The 22,845-nt window shown below is 35.0% G+C and overlaps 1 protein-coding gene across 15 annotated transcripts in view; it reads left to right on the plus strand.

The window, feature by feature from the left end:
- The window catches only part of LOC106873463 (voltage-dependent L-type calcium channel subunit beta-2), a 210,815-nt gene that overhangs the window by 150,960 nt on the left and 37,010 nt on the right, over positions 1 to 22,845 (plus strand). For all 15 annotated transcript variants that reach the window (XM_052976435.2, XM_089343496.1, XM_052976437.2 and 12 more), the window contains 3 exons: positions 3,228 to 3,350; positions 12,413 to 12,546; positions 14,360 to 14,421. In XM_052976435.2, the coding sequence (XP_052832395.1) occupies positions 3,228 to 3,350; positions 12,413 to 12,546; positions 14,360 to 14,421 (319 nt within the window). The remainder of the gene's footprint in view (positions 1 to 3,227; positions 3,351 to 12,412; positions 12,547 to 14,359; positions 14,422 to 22,845) is intronic.

Raw genomic sequence — 22,845 nt, forward strand, 5'->3', positions numbered from 1 at the left:
CATGAAAATATGTATGTGTGTAAATGTATTTGTATTATTGCATTTTATTGATTTCCATTATGTATTAAACATTTTTATGATTATGTACTAAAATATATACTAAATTATAAATTAAAAGGTAGATGTGCATTATATGCTAGATCTAACAAAAGTATACTAGGAATTTTGCCTCTAGGCCAGTGAGGAAACCTCTGTTGGCCATTTGATTTGCTAGTAATATGAACTAAATCTAAGGTGGTGAGCTGGCAGAAACATTAGCACGCCAGGCAAAATGCTTAGCAGTATTTCGTCTGTCTTTACGTTCTGAGTTCAAATTCTGCTGAGGTCGACTTTGCCTTTCATCCTTTCGGGATTGATAAATTAAGTACTAGTTGCATACTGGGGTCAATCTAATCGACTAGCCCCTTCCCCCAAAATTTCAAGCCTTGTGCCTAGAGTAGAAAAAAATATGAACTAAATTTAATTCAAACCTGTCCTTTCTGTTTAAAAATATATTACTAAAATCATTCCTGAAGCATTGTATGTTTTCATTCTATACTGAATGTTATCCCAAATTTCATTTAAAGAAAAATGGGTTTCAAATACTACAGTATCAGCTATCTTAACCAAGTCATTTCTGTTGGTAGCTTGTTACTTTGCATTACTTGTGGTAACAGACTGTCCTACTATCAGATATATATAATTATAATTTACATGTGTAATAGGGTTTTATTTTTATGCTAGTTATTTCTATTTGTTTATAATTGTCTACTGAAGTAACCTAAATTTTTAAAAAAATTGAATCAATAAAATGACACTAATGATATTGACAGCCACTTTGAATGTTTCCCAAGTGAGAAATGAGCCCAGCCTATGTAGAATGAATTTCTGAAGCTACAAAAGCAATGTGGAAGTGTAAATATGCAAATGACTAAAGCGGTAGTTAGTAGCAGGAGCCACAGAAGTCAAACAGTATCAAGGAAATAACATTGGTCTGTATGTTGGGAGACAATTGTTGTTAAAGAAATATTAGTACAAGTTTTAAAAAGAGGCTTTGATGTGAGTCAGTTTCCACATGACAATTGTAAATCTTGAATGGATAGAAAAGCAGGTAGAGAATAACATAATAGTGCAGGCTGTCTTGTACACTTTATAAATGTTGTGTAAATGTGAGCCTTCACTATTGCAAGTTACACCAATATTGGGTCAATAAATGAATGTTTAGTCAGGAAAATGGCAATTTTGCAGTAGGTAATCATAGAAAATAAAACTGTAAATGATAAATAAAGCAAGACATGATGTTTATGCATGAAGCAGTAACTATGCTTAAATTCTACCACATAAAAACTCATTTGCTATATTTCTAGTCAGACAACTAAATTGCAAATCTTTGACACAGTCACATCTATTTATTATTAAAGGTGTTTTGTTGATTGGTTGAGCTCTCTCATTCAGTGATGAGAGTTCAGTTGCTCAGCCAACTGAATTACTTCTGAAACAATGTGTAAGTACCTTAGCATTCTACAGATACATAGACCTTTGATGTAATTCTCAGGTAGAATCAGTGACACATTGTGTGACAAGGCTGCACCTTTTGAATAACATGCAACCCACTTAACAGGGAGATACAGTGTCCATCTCCCAATTTCACTCACTAGATATGGATTGGCCTAAAACTATAGAAAATGGTATTTGGTTTAGGTAACACACAGTGGAATTGAACCTGAGATCATCCTTGCCATTGTGAAGCAAAGTTCTTAACTATTTAGCCATACTATGCTTACTGTATAATGTACAACCATGCTGAAAAAAACATAGAGTAAGAATTGGCAGTAAACCCAATAAATAACAGTGCAAAAGTGGTGTGGGTGTCTCTGAAGTTTTGTTGTTATTCATCTGTTTAATTTAATCTGTGAAATTCATAACTGGAAGCTGTACAGAAAAAAATTGGAGGTGTAAATATGCTAATAATTAAAGTAGTAATTAGTATCAGGGGGCACAGAAATCAAACAGCATTAAAGAAATGATTCTGATCAGTATACAGGACGGAAAGAAGCAGGAATTTAGCACTCAAGGGAAACATTAGATATACAAGAATGTCAAAGAAGTAGCAGCACCAAATGTGCTAGAAGCAACTAACAGCATAAGAGATCACAGTCTAAGATGGCTTGAATAAAACACTAAAATTAGTTCATATGTCCTGTTATTGACATGATTAAGAGCTGCAACTTAGTGGTCATTAAGGCATTGTGAAGAATATATTGCAGTATTTTTCTCTGTCTTTCTGTGGTCTGAGTTCAAATCACACTAAGTTAATTTTGCCTTTCATCCTTCTGGGGCTGATAAATAATAGGATAGGATAGTGGATTGGTGGAATCTGTTAGAATGTTGGACTGTCTCTTTATGTTCTGAGTTCAAATTCTGGATTTCTATCACCAGTCTTCTTGAAGTAGGAAAACAGGTCCTTTCAACATCCAGCTTTCAGTGATAAGTCTCCAATAGACAGAACAATGCATTGATTTGAGTAATATGTTAATTGCATCAATATAAGCAAGTGACCCCTGCATGAAGCAATATAAATGCTAGGAAAGAAAAAAGTGAAATAGTGTGGTTAATAGTAGAGATGTGTATGACAAGAATATGGTGAGTTTTAGGGTTTTAGGAGCAATGGCAATAAAATTCTCTCTTCAAATCATAGATTTGTGTCAAAGTTTTTAAAACATGTCTACAAGATGAGATGGTATATGATTAGTTTTGGACAAAAGCTATACAAAGAAACAATGATGATGATGATTATGGTGACAGAAAGAAGAGAACAACTATAGCAATAACAATATCAAAGTTAGAATGACAATATATATGGTTAGGACTCATGGCAGAGACCATGTTCCCTATAGTTGAGAGAGGTTTTGTCAATAGACTAATTAAGAATCAATTTTAAGACTGATATTGCTAAATGCAATATAACCATGATAGGGAAGCAGTGGTTTTACTCTTTTGAACAAAAAAAATATGATCTTTCATGTTACTCATCAAAAATGGCACATTAATTTTATTGAAGAGAACATTAATATTGAAAAACAATAAAGTAATGAAAAGATAAAAGCAATGTTGTAAAATGCTACATCTCTTAAACCTCTCCCCATTCTTTCTCTCTTTCTCCCCCTATCTCTTACGCTCTCTTACGCTCTTCTCCCTCCTCTCACGCTCGTCAATTTATTGTTTATTTTTTTTTCATTCTATTTCAGAGGAAACCTGTGGCCTTCGCTGTGAGGACAAATGTTTCCTTTGATGCTTCATTGGACGATGACTCCCCAGTCCATGGATATGCCATCTCCTTCACATGCAAGGATTTCTTGCACATACTGGAGGTAAGTAACACTTTCTAAACATTCTTCTTGGCTATACTATTAATATTTTAATGAAATGAAAATGTGTTTGTCATTATGCTACAGACAATAACATCCATTCATTTCACTGTTTGCACTAAAATATTACCAGCAAATAAAGTAAGCAAAACACTTGCTGGTACATTATAAAATACAGTTCTAACACTAACAACTCCTTGAAGTTTAGTTGTCTCTCTAATGGCACTAAACTATCAATCACATTGTGTTATGTTGTGATATGTCATCATGCTTCCCTAAGGATGGGTAGTATACTTAGCAAGCCTAGACCCTCTAGGGAATGGTAGGAGTGGAATGAATGATAGTAGGCCAATGTAGTTGAATTTTTAGTAGATGTGCTAGAATTTATTGATTACTATGAATATATATGACTAGGTTAACAAGTTCATGGCTTGCATATTTAAAGGTTTTGTTTTTGAAAGATACTTATTAGAGATGGTGATAATTACAAAGACATGTTGAATAGGTATTTTTTAAAGTAATTATTATGTTAAAAAAACTAAAAAGAACAGATAATACAAATAATATAAGGAGTAACAATAAAAAAAAACCCGTCATACTTTTTGTAAATGTTCTTAACTACTGCCTACTGTCTTAGTGGTTAGGTATGTGTAACACTATTCTACCATATGATTTCCACTGAAATGCTGCTGTTTCACTTCAAATAGATCATAATTTTATGACACATATGTTTTAATATGATTCATTATTATATATACATAATTATATATGTGTGTGTTTGTGTGTATGTATTTATATATGTATGTATATATATGTGTATGTATATATGTATATATATATATGTGTGTGTGTGTGTGTGTGTGTGTGTGTGTGTGTGTGTGTGTGTGTGTGTGTGTGTAATATATATATATATATATATATCTATATACATGCATATCTGTATCATTTGTATATGTACATACATATACATTTCATCATCATCATTTAACGTCCACTTTCCATGCTAGCATGGGTTGGACGATTTGACTGAAGACTGGTGAATCAGATGGCTACACCAGGCTCCAATCTGATTTGACAGAGTTTCTACAGCTGGATGCCCTTCCTAACACCAACCACTCTGAGAGTGCAGTGGGTGCTTTTACGTGCCACCGGCACGAAGCCAGTCAGGCGGTACTGGCAACGGCCACACTCAAAATGGTGTATTTTACTTGCCACCTGCATAGGAGCCAGTCCAGTGGCACTGCCAATGATCTCACATCATCATCATCATCATCGTTTGACGTCCGTTTTCCATGCTGGCATGAGTTGGATGGTTTGACTGAGGTCTGGAGAGCCAGCAGCTGCACCAGGCTCCAATCTGATCTGGAATTATTTCTACAGCTGATGCCCTTCCTAATGCCAACCACTCTGAGAGTGTAGTGGGTGCTTTTTATGTTCCACCAGCACAGGAGCCAGTCAGGCAGGCCTGGAAACGATCACGTTTGGATGGTACTTTTTACATGCTGCCGGCATGGGAGCCAGTCTGGGGGTACTGGTATCGGCCACATTTGGTTGGTGCTCTTTACGTGCCAGCAGCATGGGAGCCAGCCACACCAGCCCCAGCTACAATATTGATTTTATTTGACTCAACAGAACTTCTCAAGCATATCCTATCACCCGATGTATATATATATACATATACATACATACACAAGGCAGTGCCCCAGCATGGCTGCAGTCAGATGACTGAAACAAATAAACGATATATATATATATAAACATATATAAACACATACATGCATGTGTGTTTGCATATATATGTATATATGTATGTGTATTTGTGTATATATGAATGTGTATGTGTATATATATATGTATGTATAAATTATAGCTCAAGAAGAAGCACACTCTAAGATGTAGAGCAATATATATATTAATACATATATTTTACAAACAATTCTAGATCTTAGAGTGTACTTTTTCTTTTGGATTTATGTTTTTTACAAATGATATATATATAAGTACTCGTCACACACAAATGTACATTACACACACAAACACAGATGCATGTATATATATGGATACACATCATAGAAGAACCAGAATGGAAGAAGCAGAGCAAGAAGACACACAAAGACGGAAAGTGTCACTGAAGAGGTCACAAATGTGTGATGAAAGATTTCTGGACAATGGATATGTGTAAGAAGAAGAACAGTAATAAATGAGTGAAGAACAAATATATAGTGCATGTGTTTATTTGGCAAAAAAAATGACCATCCCGAAATACGACACACACACACACACACACATATATTCACCATGATAGATCGCTAGCCACTACACATTCTTTTTTTTCTCTCCTTGTTTCTTATTTCTTTATTGCACACAAGGGGTTAAACATAGAGGGAACAAACAAGGACAGACAAAGGGATTAAGTTGATTACATCGACCCCGGTGCATAACTGGTACTTATTTAATCAACCCCCGAAAGGATGAAAAGCTAAGTCAAGCTTGGCGGAATTTGTACTCAGAACGTAACAGCAGACGAAATACCGCTAAGCATTTCACCCGGCATGCTAACGTTTCTGCCAGCTCGCCGCCTTGTTTCTTTCTGTATTCCTTTCTGTGGAAGAGCGTAGGCTTGAAACGTTAAAGACTTTTTCACTTCCCGGGCATTATACATATGTGTATTTATCAGCTTTGTTTTTGTTGATAAGATTTATCAACAACTTTTCCTGTGATCATGATTTGAGAAGACATATAGAAGTATGCTAAAGATCGGACATAATCTCTTGTGGGCAAGAAATGTAAAATGAAGTTTATTATAAACAACACAAACACTTTGTAATTTAATAGCTTTCCATGTGATACCAGTTAAACAGAGATTATTTTTATTTAATGAAAATTTAATAAAATCTAATCATAAGTAAGTGAAATTATGCTAAATACAACTAAATTGAAAACCTTTTCCCCCTGTCCATATTGGCAATTCTGAATACTTTTGAATGCAAATTTTACACAAGTAGAAACTCTTTTTAACAATTTTTATCCTGAAAATCACCTGCGCATATTACACAGGTGTGCAAATTATATGGGTTTTTACAATATATATATACCTTTTATTTATTTCAGTCATCTGACTTTGGCCACTATATATATACTGGTCAATGTATCATATATCTGTAAAAGAACCACACTCACGCATACACATGCATGCACACACACACACACGCATCAGAACTCTATAACAGAATGCAATAAAGTGTTCCCCCTGATGGTCCATTGCAGTTAAGCATCCAGATGTACCTGATACTGAGTTCCAAATAACTGCAACCATGAAACATATGTAGGAACTAATAATTTATATTTATGTTAATCTTAATTTTCTACTACATATGCTCAGTATATCATAGATTGTAACACTGCTAAGTACAGTGGTAGACTAAGCAGTATACTAGAAGCTGGGTGGATAATGATAATATATGTGGAGCTTTAACTCATACTGTTGTAGTTGTACATCTAACTGTACATACAGGGTATATATGTACTTATATATATGTGTGTGTGTGCACGCATCCGTGTGTCCTTGTCTTGACATCTTACAGTGGTTGTAAACAAGCTTTGTTCATTTTCAGTCTTCTCTGAAAAACATGTTTGGCTATAGAAAACATTGCTTTGCTTGGTAACAGGTGTGTGTTGGTGACAGGGATGGGTGGGGGCATCTGACCATAGAAAATTTGCCTTAATAGATTCCTTCTGACCCATGCAAGCATGGAAACTATTAAGACATTGATGATGATAATGACAATTGCACACACACACACACACACACACACCTTCATTACTATTATTTCTGTTCACTTCCTTGGTTGCATATCTCAGAGGAAACAAACACATCACAGAGTGGTATAAACCCTCAACTCTTTGTAGTATATAGCAACCCTATTATTATTGGCAATACTAAAAATACATCCAGGACAGTTAGTAAAGTTTGGTTTTATTAAGATTTGGTTGTCTTCAACTGTTAATTCTTTGTAACTCTTTAATGGCTTACCTCAGACTTGATGACTGATGAATAATTAGGAGATATGATTTTGCTAGATGTAAGATGTGCTTTCTGGAATTGGGGGTAACTACAAATGGAATATTTCTGTCTATGTCTTTCTCAACATTGCAATAGTTTCTCTATAAATCTTTGGAAGAACATTTTTATTTTTCTCAGTTCTCTCTCTCATCTAGTTCAGTCTGTAACTATTGCACATATATGTCTTGCCATATTAAATAAGATTTCTTTCACTATGGGATGGATGGTGAAAGTTAAATTCTAAGTATTGGTGTGTCAATGGCTTTGCTATAGAGATCAGTTTTAAATAGTTTTTATTTTCCTTAATTATTAAAATGTCCAGAAGTGAAAGTTCCTCTTCACTCATTTCCAGTGTGACCTGTATTGATTCATCAATATTATTGATTAATTTATGGAATCTTTATAATGTCTTTCTTATTTCTGTTCCAAACTATGAAACAGTTATCTAGGACTCTTTTCCAATTATCTTCTAAATGAGATTGGAAATGCTGATCAAAAATAAACATGGATTGGTTATAAATGTTTTCTACTAAGAATTCCATCATTAGTGTCACAGAAGTGAGTATGGCTTTCATGCTCATTGCTGCACCTTTTATTTGAAAGTAATATCAGTTATCTTATTTTTTAGCACTAGTGGTAATCCTTCAAGTATGATTTTGTGTGTGTGTGTGTGTGTGCGTGCGTATATATATATATATATATATATATATGGGAGAATGTACGAAAAAACAACAACAGACGAGGACAGGTGGTGTAAACAACAAAAGGATGTATTAGTATGACGCTCGGGAATACGGAAAGTCTTTAATGTTTCGAGCTACGCTCTTCAACAGAAAGAATACGGAGACAAGGAGAAAAACACGGAGAAAAAAAATTGAATAGGGTTCGGTCAACGGTCAATCATAGCTATGGCTGACCGGAAGTTAGAAATTTTTTTACACAGGAGAGCTAAGAAAAGGGGGAGATAACAAAAAGGGGAGAAAGAATGGTGATCGAAGAATGAGGGGCTGTGTGTGTGAGAGATAGAATGCTGGTGATCTTGACGTATGCATGTGTGAAAATGGGGAGCGGAGGAAGGAGTTGGTCAGTTGTAGTGTGTGCGTGGTGTGATGTGAGGGTGTTGGGAGGTGGGGAAGGCATGGGTGATATATATATATATATATTATATATATATATATATATATATATATATATATATATATATAGAGAGAGAGAGAGAGAGAGAGAGAGAGAGAAAGAGAGAGAAAGAGAAATATATAAACATATGCGACATGGTACACATCTCTATTATCTAAAGATGAGACATTTTTCACTGACACTTCTCAATAATAATTAATTAGAGTAATGTGTGTGTGCGTGTAAAAACTAACCGTCATAATTAACTTCTCTGAAATTATAGTTAAATATATGTCTTTATTGCGTATCATCATCATTCCATCCTTGATATTATCATCATCATACATCTCTTTTTCCAATGCTCACATGGGTTGGGTGGATCTCACACCATCCTGCTTCTAATTTCAGTCTTTTATCCTTTGGTACTTAAGGAACATAAAAGGCGAGCTGCCTTTGCCGTATCCATCATATTTTTGGCATAATTTGTATGGCTGGATACTCTTCCTATCACCGGCCTCACCACAGCATGGGTTAAGTGCATTGTATCATGCACCAACACTATAAGTGGTTGTACTCAAAGTTACAGTTCTCTTGTGTTGATACTTGCAGAGTTCATGTTGCCTAGTCATTCCTTTCCTTTTTGACATATTTTTTTGTGGGATGCTCTTCCTCTCACCCACCACTTTGCAATGTCAACTGGGTGTATTTTATTATGCTGTCACTGTTAGAGAAGTTGTTTCTAAAAGGGCCAATATATATTTTCTCCTTATGTCACTTTTGTATATTCTTTTCCTTTTTTTTTTAGTTTTCCCCTTTCTTTTCATTTAAATTGTTATCCTTGTGGTTGTATTTGTACATATCTTAATTTTGCATTATGAAGCCATTTTATTTTTATCAGCAAGTGGAGTCATTCCATAGATCAGACATTGGCATTATTTGTTGCATTCATATTGGGAAATGAGTACAGCAATGAATTCCGGGTAGAGGTAGGGGTCCACCAAGGTTCCGTCCTCAGCCCCCTATTATTTACCATAGTCCTCCAGGCAATCACAGAGGAGTTCAAGACAGGTTGCCCCTGGGAGCTCCTCTATGCTGATGACCTTGCCCTAATTGCGGAGTCACTATCAGAACTAGAGGAGAAGTTTCAGGTGTGGAAGCAAGGTCTAGAATTGAAGGGCCTTAGAGTCAACCTAGCTAAAACCAAAATCCTAATAAGTAGGAAGGTAGATAAAACACAAACCCCTTCAGGTAGATGGCCCTGCTCAGTATGTAGAAAAGGAGTAGGTAGTAACTCTATAAGATGTACCCGGTGCAAGCTATGGACACATAAGAGGTGCAGCAACATCAAAGGCAGGTTAACTAGCAAGTTAGTTTTTGTTTGTGGCAGATGTTCAGGTGCAATAAAGACTGCAAACAAACAGGAAACAACTTCTATCTCATTCCAGGGTGAAAAACTAGAGGTAGTCGATAGCTACCGCTATCTGGGCGACCAAGTTAGTAGTGGGGGTGGGTGCGCTGAAAGTGTAGCTGCTAGAATAAGAATAGCCTGGGCAAAGTTTAGAGAGCTCTTACCCCTGCTGGCGACAAAGGGACTCTCACTCAGAGTAAAAGGCAGACTGTATGACGCATGCGTACGAACAACCATGCTACATGGCAGTGAAACATGGGCTGTAACTGCTGAGGACATACGTAAGCTCGCAAGGAATGAAGCCAGTATGCTCCGTTGGATGTGTAATGTCAATGTGAATACCCGTCAGAGTGTAAGTATCTTGAGAGAAAAGCTGAACATTAGAAGCATCAGTTGTGGCGTGCAAGAGAGACGATTGCGCTGGTATGGACATGTGGTGAGAATGGAGGAGGATAGCTGCGTGAAAAAGTGCCACACCCTAACAGTTGAGGGAACCCGTGGAAGAGGTAGGCCCAGGAAGACCTGGGCTGAGGTGGTGAGGCAAGACCTTCGTACATTGGGCCTCACCGAGGCGATGACTATGGACCGAGACCTTTGGAAATGGGCTGTGCGTGAGAAGACCCGGCAAGCCAAGTAAGATCGTTGCCAGTGCCCCTGGACTGGTTCTTGTGCGGGTGGCACATGAGATGCACCATTTTGAGCGTGGCCGTTGCCAGTACCGCCTGACTGGCTCCTGTAGGATTTTCGAGCGAGATCGTTGCCAGTGCCCCTGGACTGGCTTGTGCGGGTGGCACATAAAAGACACCATTTCGAGCGTGGCCGTTTTCGTGCGGGTGACACGTAAAAGCACCCACTACACTCTCTGAGTGGTTGGCGTTAGGAAGGGCATCCAGCTGTAGAAACTCTGCCAAATCAGACTGGAGCCTGGTGTTGCCATCCGGTTTCACCAGTCCTCAGTCAAATCGTCCAACCCATGCTAGCATGGAAAGCGGACGTTAAACGATGATGATGATGATGATGATATTGGGATCTTGATATCTTAGTATGCATCATTGTTATCTACAAATATTTATCCCTAAAGTTACCTTCAAATTGGTTTTCTGTTGTATTTGTTCACAATTTCATGGTTCTGTGTTCTTGTTATTGACAAACAATCTTTGTTGTGTGTATATTGCTTGAAGTTTTGAATCTTGTATGTGATTCCTATTTTATATGCTAGTAGGGTACTTTCTAAGGAGTTCAGTTGCTACATTGAGTAGATTATGCAATCATGCATCAGCTGTTTCTCTACTACCAAAAATATGTCACTTCATCTCACATCTTTTCAGAGACTACCACACAACAAATCCACCAAATAAAGTTCTGACATCACAAAAATGGTTTAATACTTTAACATTCAGTTTATTCTGTCAAATGTAATGCTTATTTACTCACAATGTTTGGAATTATTCATGCATTATATCATAGCTTGGCAATTTCGATAATGTAATTGTTTATTTTTAGAATGATATTGTAGGATAGGTGTGAGAGGCCAGATCTGCATGTTTTGAACATAAAATTGGTAGAATATTTGGGCCAAATCTTAAAAGGTTAATGTAGCACTAAAGCAAGCCATCATACATAGAAAGCATGATATTTTCCTTTTATATCACACACAACAAAGCTAACATACCACACATACAAAAGACAAACATAAAAGACATCTGTTACACACAGCTTGAAATGACCTTCACTCATTGTAAAATAGACAGGAAAGAATAAAGCAAATGATATAAAAATGTATACTTGATGTACTCACTGACCCAACTATTTGTCAACATATGGAAACTTCAGTATTTCCATAGTAACTATGCCAATCTCTTATCACTACTATATTTTCCTTTAAACCCCACCCATTCCCCCAAAAAGCAGCAAAAAAGAGGATAAACCTTCACATTTAAACAGTGGTCTGTCCCAACTCCAATAAAACTATTGCCAATTAACTGTAACCAGTTTGTCTGTCTTTGCTATAGGTACCATTAATTAGATACTGGATAACAACATAGCATTGTGAATGTCATGTTCGAAACAATTTTAACTGTTATGTCATATGTTTTCTTCAGTTTTGATTTAAAACTTTTCTGTTTTTTTCAAGTTGCACTTGATTTTATAGGATAATAGTATGTCATTGGTCAGAAAGATACACTTAATGTTGTTTCAGTGTTCCTATTTATTAACTTTTTATCAACACTCAAAGGCAAGAGTGTCATCTCTTAAGAGATATATTAGAACTTGAAGGTCATTTTTCACCAATCACATTGAGATGTATTTCTTTATCATATTTGGTGTTAGCCTGAAGTATTGTGCAAGAATATTTCCTTAGAGGCCAAATATGAAATTTAGTCATATTTAGAATCAAAACTGGTAAAGAATCATAATTCTATCTTGAACATTAAATGAATTAATAAAAACCATATTCTTGTCAAATTTTTATTGTAGAAATTCAGTAATGATTGGTGGATTGGCCGAGCTGTTAAAGAAGGCTGTGATGTTGGATTTATCCCTAGTCCTGCAAAATTGGAAAACCTGAAGCTCCAGCTCACAGGTTCTGGTAGGGGAGGCAAGTTTTATGGGTAAGTAATTGTTACCATTGCTACTATTTGAGAAGCAGTGGCACAACTTTTGTTATTATTTTTCATGCATGAAAGTTAAACACCATCAATACGTTTCAAATTGGTCATATGATCATATTGATTCATCTCAGTCATGTGCCAGTCTAATATTGGTATTACTGTTCACTATGTCTATCTAGCATATCTCAAGAACAGAAATTATATATTTGTTAGTTACCTAGTTTATGAATTTATTGTAGATGACCCAAACTAATATAGACTTCTCCACTTGATAACAAACAAACAGAAACAGTTTCTTACCTCTGACAATGAACTGCTATTTCACTTAAAGCAGTTGAAGTGTTTTCAAAGATAGGTCAGATTTTACTAGCAGCATACTTGCTTACTTCTACAAACATTTATAAAAATATGCTGATATTGGTCAAAATTCACAATTTTTTATAATGAAACTAACTGAACAACTATCAAACTGTCCAGTCAAGTGACTCATACAGCACAAAGAGTCAACAGTTTGAGGATTTTATTGTCTACAACTACTTACTTGTGGACTTCAGTATGGATATTTTTCCGGTTATGACTTGCAGTTTAAATTTTGGTTTCAGTTTAAGCATTACAACAGAACATTGCATATGTGCAGTGGAGACAAAGGAAGAATATATTGCCTACCATCATAAGAGATACCATATGCCCATGTAGTACTATCCTCATTGAGCTCAGTCACGTACCACAATACAAGAGTTTTGTTCTATTCCTACCATTCTATATTCATGTCATCAATTGTGAAACGTGGTTGAAAAATATATCAAACAAAATGCAGGAAAAAATCTTGTTCATTTAAGGCTTGAACATATCAAAAATTAGTTTGCAACATTTTATGAATTTCAGTTGCTTGGTGCAATAGATAGAAATTTCATGTCTGAATAAATAAAGAAGAAAAAACAGTTAATTTAATAATTGTATCTTTTAAAAAGATATTTTTTCTGTTAACTATTACTTCAAAAATGCTTTATTTCTGATTTGTCATCTTTATACACAACCAAACTACATGATATGTATACTGTAATTTGACTACTTTCATGGCCTTTACCTGTCCTATAAGATTTTATTCTGAAAATTTCTTTTGTCGTTGTTAGGAATTCATTAGCAAGCCAGTCATTGCAAATAATATCTTCATTAAGTGTTTGCTTTACACTGTCACATTCTTGCTTCAATACCTGACAGCTGTGTAGCCATCTTAGCTTTTATCTTTGTAATTGTTGCATGCACTGATGCTGCACTAACATATATCTATATCTATGTGTCTGTTTGTGTGTGTGTGTGTGTGTGTGTATATATATATATATATATATATATATATATATATATATATATATATATAAATATGTGTGTATATATATATATAAATATATATGTATACACACACACACATATATATTAGTGGTATTTCAGTTGTATTGACTTATGGCATACTTCTATGCATTCTTTTCCTATTTCTTTAACTAGAGACATGATCGTACTATGTACTTTTATCCAGCAACATCTGGGCTGTTCACAGTAAATGCTTTGCCCTTTTGAATACATCTCTTCATAGCATATTCAGAGATTTCAATCCTTTCTAAATATTCTTGCCTCTCTTCACATTTTATTTAGCAATAAATCATATATTGAATTCCTAATTTATTGAATTCTCTAACTAAAAAGTATTATCTGTGTCAGCAGTCTGTTTTCCTGGTCTTTACTGTTAATATCTATTTTCTACCAATTATTAGAATTTTCAGGAATTATATCATGTTTTGTTTATTTATATTTACAGCAAAGTTAATTCTCCTTCAAACATTGATAATTTTTCCAGAGTCTCCACACCTCCAACTCCTGGTAAGTTTCTAGGCTACTTTGTTGTCTAATCTTTTAAAGCTTCAATGTACAAAACTTTTTCATTTTCATTTTGAAAAATTATATAATTTTCTAATGAGGGAAAAGAAAATGTTTGAAAACTCAAGTAATGCTATAGAATATCATTCTTACAATGTGTCCAGAATATCAATGCTGCATAATATCATTTTTACAATATCATTCCTACAAGCAAAATAAATTATAAGTGCAAGAGAGTATATTGCAGAAACGGGTATTAATGCATTGATTTTACAGTTTGCTCAAGATTGGCATCAGAATCTTTGAAAACTACTGTTAAGTAGACCACATTTAGTTCTGTTTGATTAAGGCTTTAGCACAAAAGCACATGGCTCAGTGGTTAAAGTATTGGGCTTAAAGTCATGAGGTTGTGAGTTCAGTTCATGGACTGAGCTGTCTGTTGTGTTCTTGAGCAAGACAATCTATTCACATGGCTCTAGTTCACTCAGCTGAGTTGTGATATCACTAGTGCCAAGCAGTATTGGCCTATGCCTTTCCCTTGAACAACATCAGTGGCATGGAGAAGGGAGACTGCTATGCATGGGCAACTGCTGGTTTTCCACAAACAACCTTGCCCAGATTTGTGCCTTGAAGGGAACTGTCTAGATGCAATTCCTTGATCATTCATTACTGAAGTGGGTCTTAACCTTTTATAGCACAAAGGTAGCAAATTCATAGTGCTGACCAAAACAATACAATGTAACATATATTAACTTGTGAAAATTTATCTTAGTATGTAAGGTATGTTTTTTTTCTTTTTTCAAACCTAGAAGGATTTGGCTAGGCTATAAGTTACTGAAACATTTGAGGATAAAACAAATTAAATCAAACCTTTTTCAAAGTTGTTTCCTCAGCTCATGTAGTACATTATAAAATATCATATATTTCTTTGGTTTTATGACTTATTTAGCATTTCCTTGGTTGTAACACCTGTAATATGTATTAATCATGGACTTGTCTATATTCACATGTTGTAGTAAATATATATGTATAGAAATATATATATAGAAATACATAATAATAACAATACTCCTTGGATGCAATTTATAAACATTTAATGCATCACTGCTTGTAAATGTTTATAAATTCCATCCAAGGATTTTATATTGGTACATCTCAATGCAATCCCCAAATATTGGTTCCCCAGTCAGCATCATTAGACTGTGGTCGGCATAATGGAATGGGAGCTTTTTTGCATATTCAAAATGTTTCCCATAAACAAATTTTAAAAATGTAGAAATATATATATGTATATATGTGTATGTGTGTATATATATATATATATATATATATATATATATATATATATATATATATATATATATATATATATATATAATAGCTGACAACTAGCATCACACTTGAAATTCAAGAGTACCAATGAATTTGTATCAAACTGTTTTGATCCATGCATGTAACTCTAAATAAATTTGAGTGCCTTTCTTTCATTTGTCCATTCACTCGTGTATATATATATATATATATATATATATATATATATATATATATATATATATATATATATATATATATGTTATGTTTGTATTTCATGTATTTAATATACTTTGTATATTGACCTGCCTAACTCACTTATCCTTACACTTACTTCTCTCTATATATTTCTGTATATACATATATGTACATATGTAGAAGTATAATAGCTGAGTTAATAAGGTATTCCAGTACCAGCTAAGAGGTTGTGTATTCAGACCCACGGTAGTTGTTATATTATGTTTATGGTTAGGGCAAGTTCATCCTGCTTTGCCTCAGTTCATATAGCTGTTGGGAATATATATCAGATTTCTCTTGAAAGGTCAGTAGGGCTGATCAATCATTCATATACACCTCTGATCATAAAAGGTCAAGCAATTGATTCCATTTATTGCACCTGTGTGAGGATGTGTGTGTGTGTGTGTGTGTGTGTGTGTGTGTGTGTGTGTGCATGTGTGTGTGTGTGTTTATGCATGTGTAATATATAATATATATGTGTGCATGTGTGTGTATGTACACACAACACACACACACACACACACACACACACAAACACATACTTATATATGTTTATATATAAGCACAGTGAAAGTGTGTGTGTGAGAGAAAGAGAGAGAGGCATAAATGGAAGTGTAGTTCTGTGGTTAACAATTTGCTTCCTAACCTCATGGTTTTGGGTTCAGTCCCACTGTGTGTCACCTTCTACAAAAGCCCTAGACTGGCCAAAGCTTTGTGAGTAGATTTTGTTGATGGAAACTGAAGGAAGCCTGTTGTATGCATGTGTGTGTGTGTGTGTGTGCGTGTGTGTGCATGTGTGTGTATCATCATTGTCATTTTAGCATTCATTTTTCCATGCTAGATGCAATTTATTGTGGCAGATTTTCTATGGTCTGATGCCTTTCCTGACACCAATCCTCATTTATTTGCAAGTAAGGTAATATTTCTCCTTACTTGGAGGCATATTTTCATGGAAGATTGGAAATGAAGGATGGTGACACTTGTTTACAACTATCACATGGTGTCAAAACAAGGAGACATTAACACACATACATGCACAAACTCTGACCCATACATGTACAACACTGGCTGATAACCAGACTAGCTGATGTTGTTATACTCTGCTGGCTACAAAGTGCTCTTTTGCATTGTTGCAGCTTTCGAATGATGCCAACCCACTGGCTGGGTAGACTGGTCAACATTTCCCCTGAATGGAATATCAGCCTATTACACAGTTATCCATTTACAGCTGAGTGAACTGGAGCAATGTGAAATGAAGTGTTTTGCTCAAGAACACAATGCACTGCTGATCTAGGATTCATAACCACAATCTTGCAATCATGTGTGCAACATCCTATCTGCTAGATCACATGCCTTCACATATACATAAATTCACACAACTAGCTTCTTTCATTTTCAGTTTATCAAATTCACTCACACACCTTTGATCAACCGAGACCTATAATAGAAGACACTTACCCAAGTTACCAAACAGTAGGACTGAACCCAAAGCCATGTGGTTGTGAAATGAAATTCTTAACCTCACATCCATGCATCTACTATTAATAATTACATGTGTGTGACTAAATGTATGTATATATGCATATATGTATGTGTGTGAAAATACAGGACAAATTTTCTTTTAAACATGTTATATTAAAGACATGGTTGTGCTCAAGTTGAATCTTCTTTAAAGATATTTTCTTATTTCCTTATTAGCCCTTAATATATTCAGTTTACCACATTAACATTCCTAAGTTCATGGTATCATCATCAGGAATAAATGATGGTAATAACTGTGTGCTGTTTGTTTGCTTTGCTATGGTTGCAAAGTATTATGGGAATACTGTTTTGACTGTTAAAATTTTTAATGCTGGACTCAAAATTTATACAGTTAATTTCTGGGTGATTGTGTGGGCTGTTTTTTTCTTTTTACATGTACTGTTTTTGTGTTTGTATTTTACTATTGGTAAAGCTTCCATAGTTATTCATCTCATTTTTTTGTGGGATTCTATATAAAATTGTAATGCAGTCAGTTAATGTTTTTTTTCTATCCAATTTTATTTCTTGTACTGTATGAGATGCAGTGGTTCCTTATTCTAAATGCTTGGTCACTCACAAGGAACAGATTTTCTTTTAACCATATTGTGTTGAAAGTCTTGTCTATGTTTGAGTTATAACTTTCTATCAATATCCATATGATTCCTTGCAATTTGTTGAGAACATTAAAGTTTCTAAATTCATTGTAATGACAACTGTGACTTAGAAATTTGATTGCAAAGATGAAAGTTGTAACTTTCGCAACTACAACAATTATAATGTCACATTCAAATGTGACATTCTTCTACTGGTTTACTATGCTCTTACAAAAAGGAGCAATTTTAGTGCACTATATCACACAACACACACATACACACAAAATCAATAAACAACATATCTAGCTCATACAGTTTTTCCCACAAAGTAAATGATTACTGGTAGAAGCAACGCTCATAGAACAGTGCTAAAATAAACACACAGACAACATATCCTAATTACAAATATAAACATCTGACTGATGATAAATAACTGTAACAGGCAAAAATTCATACTGTATTTTCCAGCATACAAATCAAAATTTTCAGGTAAAGATTACTGTTAAAAAAGAGAGGTCAATCAAAAACTTCTTGTAAATTGTAGCAGGAATTGAAAAGAGAGTACAAGATGTACTATACTTTTTTGTTCATGATTTTAAGTACCTATGCACTCATGCTCCCACAGTTGACCCAGCAGAATATACAAGGACATGACAGGCGGGTGGAGAGAGGACTGCACTAGCACTTGATTAGAGTTTTATTTATTAATCCTGATAAACCGAAAGACAATATTGACCTTGTCAGAATTTGAACTGAGAATGCAGAGAGCCCGAAAAGATTCACAAGAACATTCTGTCCAATATCCAAACAACTCTGAAAATTGACTTCCTTAATGCAACTTACACTGTATATATATATATATATATATATATATATATATATATATATATATATATATATATATATATAATAATTTTCCAGAGGATGTTAACATAGAGTGGTGAATAAATCGATATATCGAATTTGAAGTCTCTGTCTCTTTTGAATATGAAAATTTAAAAGTTAAAAACCTTATAATATATATATATATATATATATATATATATATATATAAATATGTATATATATATTTATTAGTATATATATATATATATATATATATATATATATATATATATACATATAGATAGATAGATATACTGACAATTGACCTCCGTATTTTCTCAATGCAATATACAATATATACACACACACACACACACACACACACACACACACACACACACACACACATGACAGGCTTCCACACATTTTCCAGTCACTAATCCTATTCACAAGGTATTGCTCAGATTGATCTTGTTGCTATAGGAGAAACACTTGCTGAAGATATCCAGTGAATCTGAGCCAAAAACAATGTGGTTGCAAAGTGAATTTTATAACCACACAGCCATGCCTGTATTTGTATCTCTCTATCTGCCTGTCAATCATACATTGTGTGTGTATATACATATATATGTGAGACTCTGTTGAAACTGTAAGGTGTTTCTCGGCATCCAGTTATGAGTCCACTGCATCTTATTGCAGAAACAGCTGTCAGCTAATGAAGTTCATAAGATAATTGGTTATTCCTTTGACATCTCTTTTCTTATTACTGCTTGATACCCGACTAACACTTTGTACAGAAGCATATGTATATTGAGTTCTACACCAGGTTATTAGTATCGCAATACCTATGTGAAATATTAAAACATAAATGCACGTGTGCATATCTAATTTTGCACATATGTATGTGTGTGTTTATGTTACACAAGGCTTCAATTCAATGTCAAATTATCAATCTATATTATTTAGGTATTTCTTTAAACAACATTAAAATAAACGTGTTTATTTATCTATCTATTTTATTTGAATTATGAATAAGCTTCTTGATGTTTGTATGTCTCACACACCATCATTCTTCAGCCACATCTTTCTTTTACTTCTCTCTTTTCTTCTTTCCCTATTTCTTGTCCTTAAGTGTACCCACTTTGGAGGTCTTGCAGTTTTGCAAGCCATAAGTGTTTGATTTTATGATTTTTGTAGATAAAGAATTATGATGTTAACATCAGAATATCTGGGGGTTTTTTCCTTTCTCAGAATTATGATCAATATGACATTTGTTTGACATTCAAATATGGCTTATTTCCATGAAACTGTGGTCACAGTGGTATCAGAGGTCATCATAATATCAGTTTGTCAATGAGTTCATTTTTTCAAGACATCTTTGTCATAAGAAAAAAATTATTACTGGTATATCTTTTATCTTTTACTTGTTTCAATTATTAGAGTGTGGCCATGCTGGGGCACTAACTTGAAGAATTTTAGTTGAACAAATTGAATCCAGCACTTATACTTTTAAGCCTGGTATTTATTCTATTGGCCTCTTTTGCTGAACTGCTAAGTTGCAAGAATGTAAACACACCAACACCAGTTGTCAAGCAATGATGGAGGACAAACAAAGACACACACACACACACACACACACACACACACACACACACACGCACGCACGCACACACACACACACGTACGCACGCACACACACACACACACACACACACACACACACGACAAGCTTCTTTCTGTTTCTGTCTACCAAATCTATTCACAAATCTTTGGTTGGCCCAAAACTATACTAGAAAAAATTTGCCCAAGGTGCCATGCAGTCGGGCTAAAACCACAACCATGTAGTTGGGAAGCAAACTTTTTACCACACAGCCACACTTGTGCCTATTTCTGTTTTCTTAAAGGAAAAAAGTCATTAGCAATATATTTGTTTGCTAGGAAATTAATGTATGGTTTTATGTTTATTTGGTGTTGTTTTACATATATTGATGCATATACATAGATGTGTGTGTATATGCCTATATGTATATGTGTGTGTGAGCACAGATTGATGGCTGGACCTGTTTTCATGCCAGATTATAAACAAATGTCACTGTTTTTGTAAGAGTGGTAAATTTGTTTACAATCATGGATTTCAAGACAAGGAGATACAAACATATACACATTATCATGCACACACACATACATTTGAAATTTACTTCCCAACCATATGGTTCCAGGTTCAGTTCCACTGTGTGGCACACCTTGGGCAAGTGTCTTCTACTATAGCTTTGGGCCCACAAAAGCTTTGTGAGTGAATTTGGTAGATGGAAACTGAAAGAAGCCGTGTGTGTGTGTGTGTGTGTGTGTGTGTGTGTGTGTGTGTGTGTGTGTGTGTGTGTGCCTTTGTGTCTGTGTTTGTTACCCACTACTGATTGACTACCGGTGTTGGTATCTTAGTGGTTTGGTAATAGAGACTGATAGAATAAGGATCAGGCTGTAAACAAAAGAGAAGTACTGGGGTCAATTCATTCAACTAAAAAAATTCTTCAAGGCAGTGCCCCAGCTTGTTTACAGTCTAATGACTGAATCAAAATTCGGCCAGAACTTATGGGATGACCTGATAGTAGGGTTGCCATGTGACTTGCAAGACAGGAAAGAATCAGAAAAGGGAAGAGTCCCCTTGACTAGATGGGGGAGTATTTGAGATGCTGGAGAGGAGATTTCATGGCAGGGAGAAACAGAGGTGTTCTGCTATAGAGAAGATGTGTGGCTTACCCACATTTATATAAGGGTCAGTGGATGTAGCTGGGAAAAAGACAAGATGGTAATTATGGGTTGCCAGAGAGGAACTCTCAAGAAGCAAGAGATTACTAGATGAGTAAGGCATAGGAGCAATGGGGAGGGATATGCAGAGATACATAGGGCATAACTAATAGTGAGCAGGTAAGGTGACACAAGAGAGGGTACTGAGAATGATAGCAGATATGCAGGGTGTTATGATGAAGCATGGCAGAAGGTGGTGGGAAAGGGAATAGTACATGGGAAGGGATAATAATGAGAATGAGGGATGGAAATGAGGAGAAAGAAGGGATTAACTGGTAGCTGTATGGGTGTAGGGACAGTGCCCAGCATATACAAGCATAGGCAAAATGTTTTTAGGACCTCATGTTTCCAGTTATGGATGGATCTTCTTGAGCACAGCAAACCACCAATCACCTTAGTTCTTTGTCATCTCCTCCATGAATCTCAGTATCTTTATTCTATGTCTCCCTGGGTCTTCTTTCAGAGGTTACATCTGATTTAAGCAACCAGCACTGCTTTATGCAGCTGACCTTATCCATATGCATCACATGACCAAACCCGTGCAGTCTTCTTTGTTGCACATTACATCTGTTTCCCATTAAGCGTTTTTTTCTCTCTCAGTACATTCCCACTTATAACTATTTTATATGTTTGTATTTTTACATGTAACTATATAACTATATATATGTATATATAACTACATAACAAATATTTAAACACACACACATCACATGGACATAGTAGTATATTTATCTTTAGTCATACAGTTAAGGTATCTGAAAATCATAAAACATGCCCTACATGTCTGACAGCGGAGACAAACATTACTGACAATTTGCATAAGGTTTCATCTGCAGAACAACACAACTGTCTCCTAATTCATAGGAATATAAATGTGTGTATGTATGTGTGCGTTATATCTTTTTCTTATTCAAGTGGCTGTGAACAAGATGTCTCTCCTAGTGCTGTGCCAAAAATCTCTGTTGTCCATTAGCTTTAGTAGATCTTGAGTTTCATGTTGTGTGTCTGTATCAATAACATGAATGTAGTTGAGAGGTCTTTGTTCTCTATTAGGGTGCAAGAATCTACAAAATAAAAACACCTGATGGCTTGCTGTTCAACATGATAGCAGTGGCCAACCAAACAATATTACTAG

Source organism: Octopus bimaculoides, chromosome 2 (assembly GCF_046866305.1).
Source record: "Octopus bimaculoides isolate indiv1 chromosome 2, ASM4686630v1, whole genome shotgun sequence".
NCBI lineage: Eukaryota > Metazoa > Mollusca > Cephalopoda > Octopoda > Octopodidae > Octopus > Octopus bimaculoides.